This window comes from Streptopelia decaocto (genome assembly GCF_964273445.1).
Source record: "Streptopelia decaocto genome assembly, chromosome: 20".
NCBI lineage: Eukaryota > Metazoa > Chordata > Aves > Columbiformes > Columbidae > Streptopelia > Streptopelia decaocto.
The window spans coordinates 4,824,906-4,844,843 of NC_138675.1; the positions used below are offsets into that span (position 1 = coordinate 4,824,906).

Here is a 19,938-nt window from a genome sequence, read left to right on the forward strand (position 1 = left end):
ACACTTCAGCTGTGGGAGGCAGAAACGTTGCTGCTGAAATCACAGAATCCCAGAATGTCAGGGGTTGAAGGGCCCTGGAAAGCTCATCCCGTGCAATCCCCCCATGGAGCAGGAACACCCAGCTGAGGTTACACAGGAAGGTGTCCAGGCGGGTTGGAATGTCTGCAGAGAAGGAGACTCCACAACCCCGTGGGCAGCCTGGGCCAGGCTCTGCCACCCTCACCGGGAACAAGTTTCTTCTCAAATTTAAGCAGAACCTCCTGTGTTCCAGTTTGAACCCATTGCCCCTTGTCCTGTCACTGGTTGTCACTGAGAAGAGCCTGGCTCCATCCTCCTGACACTCCCCCTTTAGATATCTGTGAACATGAATGAGTCCCCCCTCAGGCTCCTCTTGTCCAGCTCCAGAGCCCCAGCTCCCTCAGCCTTTCCTCACACGGGAGATGCTCCACTCCCTGCAGCATCTTGGTGGCTGCGCTGGACTCTCTCCAGCAGTTCCCTGTCCTGCTGGAACTGAGGGGCCACAACTGGACACAATATTCCAGGTGTGGTCTCCCCAGGGCAGAGCAGAGGGGCAGGAGAACCTCTCTGACCTACTGACCACCCCCTTCTAACCCACCCCAGGTCCCATTGGCTTCCTGGCCACAAGGGCCCAGTGCTGGCTCATGGTCACCCTGCTGTCCCCAGGACCCCCAGGTCCCTTTCCCCTACGCTGCTCTCTAATAGGTCATTCCCCAACTTATCGTGGAACCTGGGCTTGTTCCTACCCAGATTCAAGACTCTACACTTGCCCTGTTATATTTCATTAAATCTTTCCCTGCCCAACTCTCCAGCCTGTCCAGGTCTCTGGGTGGCAGCACAGCCTTCTGGTGTGGCATCCATGGCATAATTTCTGAATGTGTTTTAAAATTCAGGGTAGCTAGTTTAAAAATAACACGTGAGAAGTTTTAGTTTAGCTAGCTGTAAATGGCTTACCTTAATCTTGCTATTTTGGGCGAGTGAAAGGGAAATGAGGTCTGAGGAAATGCTCTTTAGCAAAAGACAGGAAAGCTATGGAGATTACTTATCTATCGGTTGAATTGCAGGTCATGTGTTTTTATATGCACAGCAGTTTGTTCGTATTCAGAATGGGAACAGTTGTGCTTCTACAGATGGAATAGGTTATGCTAAAACAGCGGCCAGACTATTGATCCTTTGGCAAAGAAATGTGGATTGAGAGATGGAGTAAAATATGTAACTGTCAAAGGCTCTACATTGGTATTTAAATAGATGCTACTTTTACCCACTATTTTCAATTTTTTTTGTTTTTGTGGTCAAAGGTAAATAAACATATACAAAGTCACATTTTTAAAACTCCAAATTGCTTCTCGCACTGACAACTGCTATAAAACTGCAAACTTTGTGTGTGTCAGAGTGCAGAGCTGCGAGCAGGCAGCCTAGTAGACATGGCAGCTGTACACGACTCTGATTTAGACCTTAAAAGCTGTGATTTGACAGCTTTTGGGCTCAAAACCCAGTCTTGCAAATGATACTATTGATCCAGCAATGTTTAGATAGTTTGGCACTTATTTCCATCAGGTTATTGCTGAAGATTCTGTTCCGTAAGGATTCTGGGTTATCTTCCAAACTTCCTTTAGAGTTTTTACAGTGGCAGCCTGTGCCCAGAAGCAGGGTCCTCGGGAGATCCTTGGGAGTCCCCGTAGATGAAGGATGAATATCCTCTTCAAGAAAGATTAGACGGATAATCATAGGTTTTCCGGACCAAAAGATAGTTCTCCAGTGTGAGACATGCGAGTGAAGCTCAAGAGCATGACCTTCTGTGTTGATTCTTTTTCTGTGATAGGAGACGTGGCGCTGGGACTGGAGAATGAAGGTGGGGTGAGGGAAACACCTTCCTCTTGCTCGGGAGCTTCAGCTGCCTTGTGCAGCTTGTTCGCTATTCTCAGTCATCGTTTTGAGTCTGATTAATTTGGAGGATTAACCCAAAAGACATTAAATCCCGCAGACTGTTTTTTGTGTGGTTTTTGCATGTTCCTGCTTTAAGCAACAAGTTGGAATACTTGATAAAGAGAGAAATTCGAAACTGTACAGCTTGGAGTGCAACATGACTTTCCTTAAATCACGCAAATCATACACACATGCTGTATGTGAATTAAGAATGCATTTATCCCCCATATCTGAGCAATGCTGTTGTTTTCAGTGATATATATAGTGGGTCTGCTGTCAGCTTGTGTGTACAATACAACCTGTTTTTAGGATCCCGTGGATAGTGGCGTGAATTCTTTAAATGATGGAGTAATTGGCGTTCGCTGTCGCTACCGAGGAGCCGACTCCAGAGGGCACTCGGCGCCAGCGCTGCGCTCTCCTCCCCTGCTTCAACAGCACAAGATGATGTTTTGCTGAAGAAAAGCAATAAAAGTCGCTCTATGTTCCTTCTGGCTTTCCCACCAACCTCACAGCCCTCCGTATATTGGAAGCATGAATATTGGTTTGGCCCAGAGAGTTAATCTGGAAGATGCGTCTTAATTATTTAGCTCTGGCGGGGGTTCTCTCACACCGTGAGCTCGAACGTCCTACCTGTCGTTTTCATGCTGGCTGAAATAATTTGGATGTTTGAAGTATCTTTTCAGGCCTTTAGAGAGCATAAATAAAAGGATAAAGTGATGGCATTTTCCTCCTTTCTTGGACAAGAGGTAATATATTGTGGTTTTGCCTCAATATACTCAAAGAGGAAGCAGCAGTGTCTTGACCTGCTGTGATTTTTCATGTTCCTTTGTAGTTAGAGACTGTAAACCTTCAAATTGTGAATGGTTCTTCACTGTTGGGTGTTGAGCTGCAGCATCGGGCAGTAGATTTCCATATCAGATTCCTTTCAGTTCTTCTCTGAAGTGCTTGGGGTGTGCGAGTGTGATTGTTCGGGCTCCCATCTTTTATACTGAATATGCTTTGCCTTTTTCCTCAGGGAAAGAATAACTTTTCCCCCCTCAGTATACAATCAGGTAATACAAAACTCATAATTTTACATCTGACTTGAGTGAATACAAGGATAGTAATTGTTTCAGCCTGATGGAGATTAAAACTTGTCTCGCATGTCAGTTATTAAATGTGGGAATAGCTGCAAGCTGTGGAATAAAAGCTGTGATTTACAGTACGGCTCTGAACGGCTGTAATGCAAGAAGTGTGTAGATTTGTTTGGTATAAAAGCTTCATTGAAGGGGAGAAGCAGCAGCCGCCCGCTAGACCATTTCTGGTTGTGATTTTTATTTTAACAGGCTGAAGCTCAATGTGGTGATTTGTGTGGTATAATGACGGTAATTCCGAGCTGGAAGATGAGTTATCTGTAATTTCGAGCCTTTCTCAGTGTTACAGCTTCTTATCAGCGGAGTTAACAGGAGCTGAACTGTCTGCATTACCCCGCGTTTTCCTCCTTTCTCAAGGTAAAGGTTAAAGTTATTACAAGCGCGTCCGTTCGCTGTTCTTGGCATTGAAGAGCGCTTTGGACACTTGCACATTATTGCTGTGGACATATTTTTCTACTTAACGTGGTGAGCAGTTGTTTAATTGGAAAAGCTGTTACTTCTGTTGATCCTGACTATAGTAAAAATCAATCTCTTCTCTGCAGTCTGAACTAATAAGAATCAAACTCAGTGAAGGATGAAAATGGATTAATCAACAGAGAACCATTTTAAAGGTTATTTAAAAAAGCCAAACCCACAAACAAAACAAACACCCCCACCCAAGCTCTGAAACTAATGAGCAAAACGAGGTTGCAGGTTGGAAGATCTGCCTGTACTCCTTGGGATTTTTGAGCACTTTGCACACTAGTTTTGTTGTTTTTCAGTTCACATTGTAAGTAATGAATCAAATCATGAGCTGGAGTGGGAATCCAACGTATTAAAGAACTTCTGTGATGTTGCTGAAATGGGAGCATTATGTGTTTTATTTTGTTTTTCCTTAATGCTTTCAGTTGGGCTGTTGTCAGCACTTGAGGGGAAAAAGGCGAACTTGTAATTGGCGATTGCAAAGTCAAGTCTCTACCTGGTCTTTGTGGTTTATCTGCAGTGTTTCGGCGGGTCTGTCGCCTTTCCTGGAGGACACTGGCACTAGGTGGCATTCTGCGGCTTGACCGTGTCACCGGATTAAAACGGTCACGATTCCTCTTGAACCCTTTGTGTTCAAAGAGGTTTCTGATGTTTCCCTGCAGTGGCTTTAAAGCTGTTTGTTTAGCGTTACACTGGAAACTTGCTTCACGTAGCCCGAAACCGTGTTCCTGTTACCCAGGAATGTTTGCTTTTGGTGTAGATGGAACGTAGAACATGTCAATATTTTCTCAAATGTTTGTTTTCAGGAGTTGTCCCTTTGTGTGCTTGTTTCAGGCCTTAGTTTGCAGCTGATTTCATCAAAGGTGGAATATCTGGAGCACAATGTACAACAGGAGGGAATTATACTCTGGGTTACAATTTTCTGCAAGTACTTTGGAAAAATTACATAGATTACTCTCACATATCCTTATTAGTTTGTTGCCTTCACATTGTTTGGTTGCCCAATTCTGTTGGGGATTATATATTTTCAGCTTTTCTGTGCGTTTCTATGTTTTTCTATGCCACGAGAAAACTAAATAGGAGACCTAGAATGCCTTTTACATTAATTCTCTTTCCGATAAGCCATTGAAGGAACAGCGTCAGACAAAACCAGTATGTGGCCAGGTTAGCCTTCCTATCAATACCAACTGAATTTGTGTGTCTCTGTAGTAGCTGCATTACATATGGAACCAAGGTGAACGGAGTTGAGACTAGTGTATTTTTACTTGAGAATTTGAGGGAAGTTCAAAGTCAGAATACAGTCACATGAATGGGATTTTTTAAGCCCTCAGCGTGATTTTTATGTTAAATGCTGATAGAAAAACGTGGGTTGTTTTGACAAGTAGCACAGAACTGATTTATGTTAAAATATACAGCAGGATCTATTATTTGGTGAGCGTTTGATAAGCCAGGGTTAACCATGCTTAACTATTTTCACCTCTTCATCTACAGCGAGAGAAATATTATGAAATGACTTGGAAAGGCCTTTTGGACTGTTAATTAGTTGATATGAGCTATCAAAAATCTGCTGCTTCCTTTCAGTTCTGTGTAGGTGGTTGAAGACTCTGTGAAAGATGTTCCTGCATCAGGAAATCCTTATTTGTTTGGAAAACAAATCAAAATCGGTTGAGCCCAGCAAAAGTTGTATTTTAGGGAAGTCATGTTGCACTCTGAGCGGCACCATTTTGAGTTGATCTTTTTATCAAGTCTTCCCAAGCGTAGAGACACCTTCTTCAAAAGGATCAAAGGCTTCTTGAACATGTCAGGCTGTAGCACGGCCAAGGCAGGTACGTGCCTCACACTTGGCTGCAATTCTTAACCCTGCTATATATGTGTTTTTAAGGCTCTTAAGAGATGGATGCATGTGGAAATGGGTCAATTTTTGATGTAAACCACTGTTCCTTCCTCTGAGATGGAAACCGTCTGGTTAACTTGCTCTTAGGAATTCGTGGAGAGGAAAGGAGAAGAGGAATAAACTGAGACCCTCTGCATTATTCCATGGTTTGGGGGTTCTGGAGGGGTGTAGTGGATTAGTTTCATGCCCTGGGTGTCTTCTGCCCTTGTTTAGGGAAATCAAGGGTTTCTGAGCCGTGGATCTGAACTTGGGCTCTTGTGGTTTCAGACTGTTAAACGTTTTTTCAAGATTATAGTAGAAACTTCCTGTTTTGAGAGCGTATTCCCCTGTCTGGAGGGAGCGATGGTTACAGGGACGGTCACATCCTGTGCTTATTGTCACTTTAAAAAAAGCCTATTGAATTTTCTAAGCCTTTGAATGTGAAAGTGATTACTATACTAAAAATCTGAGCTGTAGTTACATTTCCTATCTCTACTGTGATTTCAATAAAGGCCCGTAAATCCATTGCAAATTTTACATATCTGTTAGTTCAATTTCTGCTCTGCTTGGTGGGTTGAGAAAATCTCTTGGTAAAGAATCCGTCTTGTTCTGGGAGGCAGATTGTAAAGGCAGCATTTGGCAGCCGCTTCCTTCAGCTCATGCTTTATATCCCAATAGTTTAAACACTCCACAGGCTGTTGATAGAGGTATCAGATTTTCCGTTCCCAACGTTACTTGTAGTTGAAGCTGGAGGGGAGAACAGACAAACTTCCCGTGTTTTACAATTGCTTTGATAGAGTTGAAAAAGATGCATTTGCTTCTTCCTTCCCTCCTTTTCTTTAGCTTTGCCCTCCCATCCTCCCCCCTACATTTAACTAGTGAGGGTTTTATGATTTCTTGTGTTTCGTGGGTTTTTTCCAAATCACTTATTAAATTTCTCCTTTTAAATATGACTTTTTTCCTTGACAGACGTGGATTTTTCTTGTTTTCTTTAAGAGAATACCTTCTGTAATAAATTGTGTGTGTCACTTTGTCATTGCATTCAATAAGCTACTGAACAGGTTGATGTCTTGCTGTAAGTACCACCAAATCTGGCAGACACTACTGGATCTTGGTTTAATATTCTTGGCTTACAATGCACCATTCTGTAATTTGGAGTTTCCCAGGGCAGGGCTTTTCTAAAAAAACCCAAACCAACCATTTTTGAGTGTAAGTATTAGTCCCTACACAGGAGAGGAAACAAACCAGAGGAGAAATATTGAAGAAAGTGAGACCTGTGATTAGCAGCTATTAACTTTTTTGCTTAAATCTGGGTTGTTTTGCTTTCCAGCTCTGAAAGCCGGAGCTGGGTTTCAAGTTACTCTGCTTGTTCCCTCGTAGCTCGGTCACAATATGCCAAATGAGTTCATTCCGCTTTGTACTTACATACTTACCTATGCACATAAACACTTTTATTTAAACGTCTTGCCAAGTTTCCGCATTCCTCACCTCGTTAATCTTTTTTGGTTTATCTTCATTTCCCTTCCCAAATAAAGCTTATTGTCCTGCTGGGGGAGTTTTATCGTTTTTGAGGTGCAGCTACATTGTTCTTCAAATAAGTTTAAACTGTAAATAGAAAATGCTTTTTGTTGGGTGCACTGAGTCTGGTTTGAGGGGTTTCTGTAGGTGGCAGAATTGGGTCCTGCGCATTTGGAGGGGGGGACTGATCCCCACTATGAACATTCACCTAATTGGGTGGGAACTTGGGATCGAACTCCTCATGGGCTTGGCCATGTCTGTTTGGTTTTTGGGCTTCTTTCGGTTGGTTTGTTCCCCTCCCCAGCACTTAGTAAGCAAAGTGATGCGCTGATTGTAGCTACAGGAATATTTTGGCTGAGTCTGGATGGGCTGAGAAAGCATTTGAGGCAACTTATGGTCTTTTTACCTAATAACAAGCAATTGTATTACTAAGCAGTAGGTACCTCCAGTGCACACATGTTGGAATTTAAGTTGTTTTTCTTTGTTTGTGCTGTGAGACTCGTGCATCTCTTGTCAGGTGGAGTTTGGTCCTAGAGGTGTGACCTTACAGGGGTGGCAAAGGAGTTGGTGGCCGTTGTTGGTGGCAGTTACAGCAAGGGGGGTGGTTGGGGCTCTGGGGCCTGAGAGTGGTTAAAATGAGGTTTGAGACTTCTCCGTATTTGGTCGGATCCTCCTTTCCCAGGGATTTTAACAGTGACCTGTCAGGATTTACAGCTTCTGCAATGCAAGCGTGGACACTGCGTAAGTACAGAAAAGGAGTCGTAGCTCTTGCGCCATAAAATGTGTGATAGTGTTGGTAGTTTGCTTTAGCAGGCTCTAGGTTAGACACTGCACACCTAGAGGCTTGCAGGGGGGTGGAAATCACCCCAAATAAAACCAAACAAAACACTCGAGGCAAAGAGACAAAATCCAACCCAACAAAAAAAGCCGCACCTCTGAAGGCTGGTGGTCTGCACAGGGTACGGGTTCCATTTGGGGATTTGCGAGAGGAAGGAAATGGTTGATCCAAATTGCAGCAGTTACACACTAAATTAAAATCGCTCGTCGTGTGCTGATTTTTTACGAACTGCTGTGTATGTAACCGTGCTGGAGCGGAAGCGGGCAAGACGGATTGTGTTTAACTGTGTGCAGAGTTTACAGTCTCCTTAGGCAGGCTTGGATTACAGAATGAAATGGCCTTTTGATTATGTTGAAGCAATAATAACGTTGCACTGTATTTCCTCTTGGAGATGACGTTCTGGTGGTGTGGAGAAGCGCCCTGTATGCTGTGGAGCGAGCTGCAGCTGAATTAGTGCTGTGGCAAGAAGCTGTTTAAAACTCAATGTGTTTCCTGTTGTGTATTCTCTACAAGTGTAGACAGGACTTGTCCTGCTTCAAGCAGGTTTGAAGACATTTGTGTGTAGACAATACTGTTTTGTAGAAGTTCATATCGTTTATTCTCAGCTGTGTTTATACTAATAAAACATTACCTCTAACCTGACCAAATATTTTGTATTTAGGATAGAATCTAGGCTTGGTATTGCATTGAAAACAAACAGACGGGTAACAAATACTCAATGCTTGTGTTGGGAGCAATGCAGAGGTGACGGACCTTTCCTACTGGTAGCCCAGCCTGCTTTTCCTCTGCTGAGGAAGCTCCAGTTGACCATTGGCCTCAGCAATTCTCTAGTGAACTTCCAGCTTCAATTGTCTCTGCTGCAGGCTTCTTGTTTTACTGGAGGCATCCTTGTGATTTTAGCTGGGAATGTATGGGAAGCTTGTAATGAGGACTGGGATGAAGTGACATGAGTGGCCTGCCCAGTGGAGCCCCAGTGGGCTAACTGGGCTCTTAAATCAGGGATTGTTGCGGTGACCTGTGACTTGTTGATGAATACAGGGGGCAATGGCAGCACGTTGCTGCCCCTCATAGAGGAGGAGGAATGAAACTATAGAGACAAGTGACAAAATCCCTCTCCATCCTCCATCAAAAACAGCTCCTGCAAAGCAAGAAACCAACCAACCAAGGAATTTTGCAAGGGAGTCCTTTCGAAAGGGAGCAGGAGGTTCAGTATGCAGGCCTGATTCTCACTGGGGTCAATGTTAAAGCCATAAAAACCTGGCTGCCTCCAACCATTTAGGGACATGGTTTAGTGCTAGAGCGAGGTTGTGGTTGGACTCAATGATCCTGAGGGTCTCTTCCTAACCCAAATAATTCTATGTGATGTTAAACCAGGAAACAGTGCTGTGGCAATAATATGAAGCTGGTGGCTTGTTCTCCTTGAACCTGCTCTACCCACCGCCAGATCCAAAGGGAGAGCCTGATCCACATGGAGCTCTGAAGACATTGTTAAGTCCCCTTTTAAAAATAGGTGCAGCTTAGCAGGGGTTTAATGTGGCACTTGTTGCTTGCCTAAGCTGGGCAGTAGTGTTCTGCTAGCTTTTTTTTAAGAACGCATCTCCATGTGTTCTTAAAAATCGAAGGCTTATTTTTGTAATAATTAGTGCAAGCCAGACAGAGTACTTGAACCTGCTTTAAAAAAGAAAAGTTAATGGGGTGAGTTAATTGCATGAGTTCAGAGTGAGCTGCTTTTAAGTGTTTGTGGGACCTCTTTGTCTTGGATGTCTCTTAAAAGAAGGCAACCCAAACTTAATTTACCGACTGAATCTGTATAATCTCATTAAACCTGTTTATGGTCAGTGTTTCAAGTGTGTACATATCTGGGAGACCTGAAATTGCTCCTTTGGAGCATTTTTTTTAGTGGGTGCATTGTCGATTTATACTTTGGCAAATTCTGTTGGAAGCAGCAGAGAATGCTGCTGATCAATAGGTCTTGTGGCTTGGAGGGAGTGTGCCTGTATTAAATATTCTTTGAATTTGTATATCTGCATTTAATGTTCTTCAAATACGGTAGGACTTGTGCAAAGTTATGAATTATTCCTGTTTGTTATGAGTAGTATGTCTAGAAAGCCGCCCATTTTGCAGCCCTTTGAAGACACGCTGTCTGTCACTTCTCGGAGCTCAGTCTTCGAGCCGCAGTGCGTAGGTACCGTGTACAAAGTGTTACGGTATTCACGGAAAGCGCTCAAAATGAAAAGTGCAAATTGATGGGTGCTTTCCAGTCCTGAGCTGCAAGGAGCGACGGTTTATGTGAACATGTACAACGCCTTTAAGCAATATCAGGAATTACTGACAGCAAGTCAAAGCCTTTTTTTTTTTTTTTCAGATTTCCAGCTTCTGTTGTTTATTGTCACGACCTTAACTTTTTTCAACTAGGTGTTCTATTTAATTATAATGTTTATAATAAATATCAGCTCCCTTGGCTGCGTGCTTAGGCCTGTAGCATGCGGAGTGCTTTGCTTGTAACCGCATCCCTTGTCTGTGTTCATTATCTGTTAATGGTACTCAACATGACAGGCTTGTTTTGATAAATGAAGGCTGCCAGGAAAGCTGGGCTGGATTTCGCTGCGCTGGATTTGCGCTTGATTTCCTTGTGTGACACCAGATAACTAACGCACGCTGGACCAAACACAGCGCCGTGTTGTGCGAGGTCTGTAGCAATTGTTCCAAAGCTGTTGTAATTCAGGGAATCTCTGCTCGAGCCTGTCCTGGGTCTCATTCTCGCCAATATATTTGCCTAACCCTTGTGGCAGCTTTTGCTTAAGCGGTCTCGATGTATTTTCTGTATGTGTAACTCAGTTTTTTCCCCCTTTTTCAGCCATGTGCTTTTAGTGACGGTGTTAAATGCTACTGTAAGGTGATAGTGTTGTGACTACTAAAGGTGCATCGCATGATCAGGAAAAGATTTTCATCTTTTATTACCGATTTCCAAATGACAAGATAAGTCCCTATTGCAAACTGGAGCTGGAGGCTGTACCCTGTGCATGTGTTTTATTTTAGTCTGTGAAATGGGGGCAGATCTCCATATCTCATAGGAAAGCCAATTAGTGAAAGCCGAGTTGTTTCTGGTGTCAGTGATTGAATGCTGTAGCCGTTCTCTTCATTCAAGAGTCTCCAACATGCTGTAGGAAAACAGATGGGACTTCACATGATTTCGCTGCCAAATTCTGAAGCTGGATTTGTAAGACGGTGTCTGAGACTCCAGAATACTCTCCAGTTCTATTGCTGCGTTCAAACTGCTGGATGCTGCTCTGCACTGCTTGAACAACTTTTGTCCTAATGAAGTAGAGAAAGGTCTACAGATACAATTAAAAAAAAAATTAAGTGCATTTTTCTGCTTTCAAGATTTGTGGTCCAAGCGGGCGGGGTCGTCTGTCCTAAAGGGATAAGGTGGTTTAGAACAAATACCATCCAATTCTATTTTTCCAATAAATGGAACTTGGCCTGAATGAATGTACCGCTGGAAAGCTCGTTTGGAAGTCATTAGAAGGAAACACTCATTTAAATACACACTGGAGCAGTAAGTTCCTTGTATGATTTGCCAGGTGTCAGGTCACATTTGATGAGAAAATTGAAGTGAGGATAAGTGCAATGTGGTTGCTTTGTACTGACTTGGGCATTGAATTGCAGCTCTGGCAGGTTTGGAGCTATCACACGGCTCCTTGATTACAAAGCTTATTTCAAACCAGCTCTTTGGCAGACGGGCTCCAGGTCAGGAGCTGTTGTACGATGAATATTGCAGGAGCGAAGCTTGTGCTGGGCACCCTCTTCAATGTGTATCGATCATCGCAGCCTTGCGATGTGGCAAGGGCGTTAGAATTAATCAGCTGCTTCAGCTCTCTTAGTGGTTTTAGGCAGCTCTTTCTAGAAAGTACAGAATAACTGTTTGAAGTTGGACCTTTGTCTCCCGTGCTGTGGCACAAAACATGGTAGGAATATCTGTGGATAAACAGAGGGCAAATATCCAAGTACAAACAATTAACAGCATCTGGAAAGAATAAGCTGGCAGACAGTACTTGAGGGTGTTGCTCTAATTAACTGGGTCGGTGACCCTTGATAATTATTTTTTCAAAAATTATTATTTTTAAAATTTTGTAAAACCAGCCCTGAGAAGGTGCACGTACACCCATATTTATTTTATAGGTAAAATACTACTGCATGGCTAGGAACTAGATTTTCTTGGCAGGGAAGAGTATACGCTGCCCTCAGGTAATGGATTACATAGATGACTTGTTTTGCATTTTATTCTGCAAGGGAAATGGCAAAGCTTGGCTCTAAAATTAAGTTGGTCCTCGCAGCTGAAAGGTCATGGTTGTGCTTTTAAAGAACAGTGCAAGACATTCTGAGATTCAGACAAGTTACAGGTTTGCATGAAGACACGTAGTAAAGGATCAATATTATTTTTGAAAATCGCCAATTAAATGCAATTATGAGGAACATATTTTGCTGAGCAGTTGAATTTCTGTTTCTAATGTGGGGGGAGGGAAGATGATGTAGAAAGGATTTTAAACAAAATGGCTTACTAATTGAATTCATTGCCAGCAAAAATCCTCGTGTAGAAGTGTCTTTTAATGTGACACCGGACAGGCATCTCCTTCTTATCCATCTTAGGGCTGAGCGCCGTGTGTGGATGTGTTCCCTCCACCCCTCTGTTTTATCTGCATTTTCCCCACCCCCTGTGTGTTTTGATCAGCGTTTGGAGCGGCGAGGAGCTCAGCTCGCATTAATATTCCTGGCTGCAGCTCCGGGATGTTGAGCCGCTGATCACTCCCGGCGATGCTTCGCCTCCTCAATATCTTGCTTGCAGATGCATTTTCTAGCTGACCACGCTATTAAAGAGCTGCCATCAATCACGGGGCTCCCGGTTCCGGCGGGGCCGAGCGGGGCGGAGGCAGAGGCGGCGGCCGGGGGAAGGAGCGGGGCTCTCCGGTGCGTCCCCGCCGCCTGCACCGGGGAAGCGGCGCCGGGCCGGGCCGGTGCGTGAGAGCGGAGCCGGGCGGGGCGCGGGGGAACGGGGGAGCGGGCGGGTTCCGCGCCGGGTTTTCCGCCGCCTCCCGGTGCCGGGCGGGGAGCGGCGGCCGCGCTGCTGACCGGGGGTGGGGGGAGCGGCGGAAAACCCGGCGGGCCCGGGCGAGGCGGCTCGTTCCGCACCCCGGCCCGGCTGCGAGGCGGAGGGGCCTCCTTTTGTTCGCCAACTGCGCCTTCTCGGCGGCCCCGGGCCCCGGTTCCTCCCGCTTCCCGGTTCCTCTCGGTCCCCGCGGCCGCCCCCGACACCCCGTGGGCTGCGGGGGCGAAACGGGGTTCGCCGGGGTCAGGCGGGAGCAGCGACTGTGGGCGAGTTGTGTTCACTCCGAGAGCTGCGGAGCCCGAGCCCCGGGCTGGCGGGTGAGTGTCCCCCCAAACCCGGGTCAGTGTCCCCTGTGGGGCTCAGAGCGGTGGGACCTTCTCTTGGAGCAGGACCCGGGGTCTGCTGGTGAAGTCGCAGCTGGGGGTCAGTGCAGTGGGGGCTCCGGACCACGCTGATGGGGTAACTTTGGTGCCTTCTTGTGTACACGTTGTATTTCCAAGGGGAAAATGAAGGTTGGTCTTAAAGTTGGCTAATTGTTACTTAGCCAATGATAACACAAAAACACCTGGGCGGAGAAAACGCCTGGCTTAATTCTCTTCTCCCCTTTTGGCTACTCCATTTTTTTCAGACAAAGTTGGATGCAGTCGGTAGGTGAGGCCACAGTTGTTATTGGCCTGAGGAGGTCAGAATGCTTTCAGACTGCTGGAGTTTGTTTCCATAACAAACGCTTTACCTCTGTGTTCTAAATATAAACAGTTGAGCCAAACAGAGTGCTGTGTTCAATTATTTTTTCTAAGCAGATGAGATAAGGAGCTGCATTTTCCTCATCCTGGAAGAAAGTGCTTTTCCCCTACACTTGATAAAATGGAATGCCTTTGAAGTACTAATTGGTACGATGTGTGGTGTAACTTTTTGAGCGTTGTTTAATGGTGTTTTAAGATAGCGACAGGAGACCTGCTTGGCCACTTTGTTTCCTGAGGAAGAAACCAGCTCTGCTTTGTTTTGCGGTTGGTTTTAAGCTGCGCTTAAGCCCATGTGGCTGTGCCTGCGTGGGGCATTGTGTGCCTGGATGGCCTCGCAGCCAGATGGGGCTGCTCTAATTGCATGGGATTGGAAATAGCAGTTGACAAGGTGACTTTTTTTTCCCCTTAAACGTTAGGCACGAAGCGGAGGATGGAAATCTAGCGGAGTGTGCTTTCAGATGCTCCACCAATATGTTTCTTCTGGGAACTCAGTTTAAAGTAAACTGGATTTGAAACCCTACAGGCGAGCACTGTTCCAATGTAAAGCCGTTAATCTGCAGGCAATTAGTTCCAGACGTGCAACCAACTCTGCATTTTTGTCAGTTTTTGTTCTTACAGGCAATCGCATTTCTGAACGCTTATGCCTAGTGACTATCACAAGACAGACGTTTTAGCTGCCTGACAGCAAGTCGAGAACTGTGTGGGAGCAGCATTTAAAAGCTGCTGTTTGTTTTTTCCAAGCCTGTAATTTCGTAGTGTTTAAAGTATTTTCTAAAGATCTCTGGGAGCGCTGGAAGGTGGTTTTGAGGCCAGAGCGCTCGGGCGCTCATTGTGCTCCGGCTGGCGCTTGGCAGCGGCTCTTGCCCTGGTATTTGATCTGGCACCGGGACCCGCCGGGATTACAGCCCTGCTCCCCTCCCCGGCTGGTTCAAAGTGATGCGTCAGCGAGTGTCGGTCGGTAACGGGTTTTAAGCCATAAAGTGCATGTGTTCACTGTAACCCTGTTTCCAGAGAAAGGCAGTTAAGAATTTGTCTTGTTTTGCGGTTCGGATTTATGAATTGAGGCGAGGGCTGACGTAATCCATCCTACACTTCCTTTGTGTGTGTTTTAGAGCTGATAGTGCTTTGTTTTACTTAAAATAGCCAGAGCTGCTTCTTAAATACTTTTCCATCTCCTTTACGCCGTGGCCTTCAGCGTAAGCGGAGAACTTGTTAAGCTGGACCTGATGGTGCCTCTGAGGAAATGGTTCCTTCCTTTTGTCACTAAGGTTCAGTGAATTGCTTGTATGCTAAGTAGATGAGACTTTAATTTTAATTAACATAATGATGTGTACAGCTGTTCTGTCAGAACAGTTCGACTGTCTTTGCGATTTTACTGCAGGTTGTAGAGAATCCCTTGATGTGTCTCTCAACCCCTCTTTTGCTTTTATTTATGTAAAGGTGACAAGACGGGGCTTTTGTTTAGTGATGTGAGTGCTTAGCAGCTCATCGAGAGAGCTTTGTTTGGGTCTGTGTGCTGGGGAAGCCAGCGAGCTATTCATTAGGAGTCTGATCCCAAACCTCCTTGTTTTTTGGGGTTCAGGGGGGTTATGCTACATGTTGTGCTTAAGAGTAGCCAGAAGGAACCTCAAACTTCCTAATTGTACAGTGTGTTTTTTTAATGTATTTTCTGCTGTACTGTGGATGAGTTCCTGCTGTAGTGATTGACCTATATGTAGATAAAGGACTTAAAGGGTGTCTGAAAGCGTAGAAGCAATGCCATTCCTTTTGGGCACCTGAGGGTTTTAGGCAGATTGCGTTGTGTTCTTTAATGGATGTACAGTTTATGGAGCCAGCTCTGAGTGTTGGGTCAGTTGTACGTATGTTATTCTTGCCTTGTTCTGGGAATTTTTCAAGTGCTAGAGAGATTGTGGTGGTACTGTGTGTATGCTGGATTAGGGGTAAAAACAGTTTGTAAAACGCTGAGAACCAGCATTTCTGTAATTTGGTGGTATATACTGATAACATGATAATTCACCTGAGATCTGGTTACTGGTAAAAACAAACAGCACAGTTATGAAGGCAGAGTGTGGAAATAGATACATGTTGAGATTATAATGAAACGCTGTTTTGGCCAAGTGATTTTCAGATGAAGGCTGTTTCACTGCAGCATTGGGCCGGGCTCTGGCAGATGAATGATTAAAAGGTGCTGACTGGAGTTGTTACAGGTCCCAGCTGTTGGCCTTGTGCCCCATGGTCACCCTGGTCCCCAAAGCAGGGGATCAAAACCATGAGTGAAGCTCGTTTTGAACTGCCAGCATTTGCAGCCAGACTCATTTACTTAATCAATTTCTAATTCTACTTCAGCTGAATGCAGCGGGCAGAAAACAAAAGCAGTTTGGGAGCGGAGCTACAAGTGCACCCCAGAGTTCGTTCTCAGGGGTGCGATAATTGTTGGGCACTTGGCTCCACAGACAAGAGATGCAGAAAACTGGACAGAAGTAGCAGCGTTTTGTAGGCATTAGGAAGCAGGAATTCCGTGTAGCCTGTGGTGTTTGATGCAGGCGCTCAGCACTTTGATCTCTGTAAAGGGTACAGAGCAGCTTTGGCTGCTTCAGTACAGTGGTGGCGCTCAGACGGGATCAGGTCGGTCAACAAGCTTGTCTGGTAGTTTTATTAATTGTTGTGAGCTGTGATGTCTTTGCCAAGATGTCTGCTGCTTTGAACCTTTGTTTTTAAAGTGAGAGACTCAGATCAGTAAATGACTTACACCCAGTAGCTCTATTTTGCATTTCAAGGGTAAATAAGATAAATGGTATCTCAATCAGCGTAGTCCTGGAATAGGAAACTACCTGGTGCTCTGATGTGAATGTCTAATATTGATAGTCGATTGCATGGATTTTTAAACAGAGTTTTTCATCTTTGTGTGAAGAACACTCAGCGTTGCCTTAGAAATACAACTGTCCAAGTGGCTCCGGTGCGAGGGGGGAGGTTCTGCCAGCTTGCTAAAACTCAGCAGTGATGTTGCTTTAGGAGCTGTCAGCCCGTTAATGTAATCAGTCTACAAAATGAGCTCACTTAGCCACACCAGGATCAATACGTTCCTTCCTCTGCCTGGGAAGTTCACAGCCTTTCTGCTTCCCCTCCCCGTATATTGCTTGGAAAACCGTAGGAACCCAGCAGAGAGTAATGTTAATAGGTATTTTAACCCAAGCACCTGGGAACTTAGTTATTGGTATTTTTTCATGTTGTGAAGTTTCTTGGATTTAGTCCGTGATGACTAAAAGTTGCCTCAGCAGGTAGTGAAATTACAAGACAAGGTGAAAATGACCGAACCATAATATGATAGTCAATATGCTTCAAGCACTTACGGTTGGGGACTTTATTTTTTAAAGTTTGATGTAGGAACAGATCCCTGTACAATTTACTCTTCCAAACAGTCAAAACATGCTGTATTTGCTCCATTTCCTATTGAAATCTAACAAAGGAGCCAGAAATCAGTTTTCCCTTTCCTCATAATAAAGCTATTCCTGTGAGATTAGAGCTGGGAATGGATATTGGTTATATATAGCAGTTCCTGCGTATTAATTTAATGCTCTTAGGTGATCTTTTATGTTGGTTTGTGGGAGAGTGTGTGAGGAAGGACACATCTAACCTGCACGTTTAATATTAGACTATTGTAATTGGCTTAAAGTTGGAGACCCGGCCTGTGCTCGTGGTTACGGCCAGTATAGAGAGTTAAGAGCAGCCCAAGGTTATTAGATCATTTGGAAACAGATTACCCTTTCACAGCGTAATAAAGTAATTATGAATAGTGTATGAAAATTGGTTGCAGTCTGTTTCAACATTTTGACTGCCTGTCTTTAAAAGAAACGGCATTGTCCTCTTTTGTGTTGATCTTCTAATTTGCATGTTAGATTTTTGCCACTTCCAGCTGTAAATGCTAAGTAGCATTAAAAAAACCTCCAAATTATGCCATCTGTTTATATAGGTTTTCTGTGAGGTTTTTCAGTTCTTGATAATATCATTTCACCTTGGGTCTGTAGTTGGTGTAAAGCGTGGAGTCAGTAATAGAAATGAGAATGAAGCTAAACATGTGCGTGCTGGACTTGAGGGGTTGGCATTTTGCACAAGTGCTGCTGTATACGGTTATATTTGGGTATAAAATGTTTTTAAACCTGTGCCTTTAGCCGAGAGCTTTACTTGTGAGGATACACTTTGGTGCCAAAGGTAAATGAACTATCTTGTTCTGTTATATTCAGCTGACGCTGCTCAAATACCCACTGAAAATACTGAACTAAGCAGCGTGTTCCGCGTCGCTGTTCCAGGTATCTCTGGGTTCCAGGGAACTCCGAGCGGGTCAGAAACATGGGTGTTTTCTTCAAAATTGGCTTTTTAGTGCAGTTTGAACACTGGAAATGTCCCAGTAGCTTAAGTTTGTTTAGACTTGGCTTTCATGGGAGTTCTAGAGTAAATATAAACTATTGTTAAGCAGATAAGCAAGTGGTGGAGTCCCATAGATAATGATGGGGATAGAGGATGAATAATAGAAACTTTCCCCATGATTATCTTCAGGAAACTTTTCCTGCCTCTTATAGTCTAAATTGTGCATGTGGCGACTTCAGTTTATTTTTGTTTTGGAGCACAGGTGAAAATTCATGAGCAAGTTTTCACTTTGCTGTTGGGCTGGGAGCTTGATGGGTACCTTTTAGGTGAGTTTATCTTGCTCTTTCTTGGCCTTGTGATGTTTGATACTAAAAAGCTATACATAAAAAAATTATTCCATATTCTGTATTAAAAAAAAAAAAGTTACATCATTGTTTTGATGTGCACTTAGACCAGAGTTCAGGCTGATTCACAGGCCAGGTCATAATTCAGCGTACGTGTAGAACCAGTCAGCACGTCATAAATCTCCCGCTGGTTGTGTCTGTCCCATGGGAGAGGCTGGGGAGAAAACAGGCTGGTCCCTCAAGGCTTGGATGGGTTTAATTAGGTCCCAGTTGCTCGGGTTGCTTGGTGGATTTTCTGCTGTAGTATTTTGAAAGCAGCTCCTGGTTAGGTTGGTGTTTCAGGGAAAAGCGTTGACTTGATGTCCTTCTGAACTCCCGCGTGTTCTGTTGTTGAATGCTCGTGTGCAGCGAATGATGGAAACTCTGTAGATAAGAACCTTCAAAGGTATGTTTGTACAAGTAGAACTTCATTGCGTCACATTTATAATAAATAGTCTAATTGGTTTTGCTGCCTTTTGGTTGCTAAATGATCACCTGGGGTCTTTATTTGAAAGAACAAGCAAAATACGGTAATCCTAGTTTGTTATAAAGAGTAAAGACTGTCCGAAACAGTGATTTGAACAACGAGCGGTGCTCCGCTCAGCCTGGAGTCCTGTCCACTGCAGACTGCAAACCGGTTTACCCATCTTTTAATGTCATTTCAGGGCTGTTACTGGTGTCTAAGCTGAAAATTCTACCTTGAAAAGAAAGTTAGGAATTTCATACTGCTTCGTTTAGGAAAAATAACCTCCTGTTTTGAAGGTATTTCCAGTATAATATTTGGCTTGTGTGGTCTTAATTTGCATGTCATGAAGTATTAGCATGTCATTAGGAAAGCTAAGGAGATTTTGCTTTCTTTTTGTTTCTTGTGCTCATTCCTCTCTTTAGATGTTTCAGGTCTCCTGTTCTTGTCAGAATGTCAGTGCACTAAGGATGAACAGTCCTGGGTTTAAGGAGGATAAGGCACAAGTACCATGGCCAGTTTGTTTTCTGTGGCCCTTTGCCATTCCCAGCCACTGTTGGTGGCAAATGATGCGACGTGGTGCTGTTGTGAGGCCACCAGGTTCCATTTGTGGCTTAATAATTGTTTGCATGGATTATTCCACGCGTATGGTCTAATTTTGCAACATTGTTCTCAGCTTATAAGATCAGCCCTAAACACATTAATTCAACTATATTGCCTCATTCTGCTACGCGAGATTCCATTACTTTAGTCATACAGTAGTTTGAGTATCTGCCGAGACTGTTGGAAGTGGAAATTATATTAATGTCTAAAGCGTGACCGGAGTCAGAAGTTATTTCATGCAGTGTTAAAATACTTCTTCTTGGTTTAGATTAGGAGCAGACTAATCACTTGGAGCATTTCTTAATGTTTCCTTCCTCCTCTCATGAAAGACGCAGCCAGTCGTGAAGTCTCTTTCAAACGGGTTCGTTAGCGGCGGATTACTGATCCAGTTGTTCTTGTAGCAGAGACGGGCAGAAATGTCATGTATAGCGTTGAAACACCTAATACACGAGACTGTGAACTGCTCCTCCTTCACAAATAGTCCCATGACGGCTCTTGTGTCCTCG

The 19,938-nt window shown here is 44.2% G+C and overlaps 1 protein-coding gene across 7 annotated transcripts in view; it reads left to right on the top strand.

The window, feature by feature from the left end:
* Window positions 1-19,938, top strand: part of RERE (arginine-glutamic acid dipeptide repeats) — a 164,459-nt gene that overhangs the window by 20,833 nt on the left and 123,688 nt on the right. For 4 of the 7 annotated variants that reach the window (XM_082069792.1, XM_082069795.1, XM_082069796.1 and 1 more), the window contains exon 1: window positions 12,645-12,783. The exons of 1 other annotated variant lie outside the window; for it this stretch is intronic. Coding sequence is in view for 1 of the 6 variants with exons in the window: in XM_082069798.1 (XP_081925924.1) it covers window positions 12,615-12,783 (169 nt within the window). In the remaining 5 variants the exon portion in view is untranslated. Of the gene's footprint in view, window positions 1-12,568; window positions 12,784-12,963; window positions 13,193-19,938 lie in introns of those variants that run through there. 2 more of the 7 variants (XM_082069798.1, XM_082069794.1) reach the window with 2 other exon arrangements.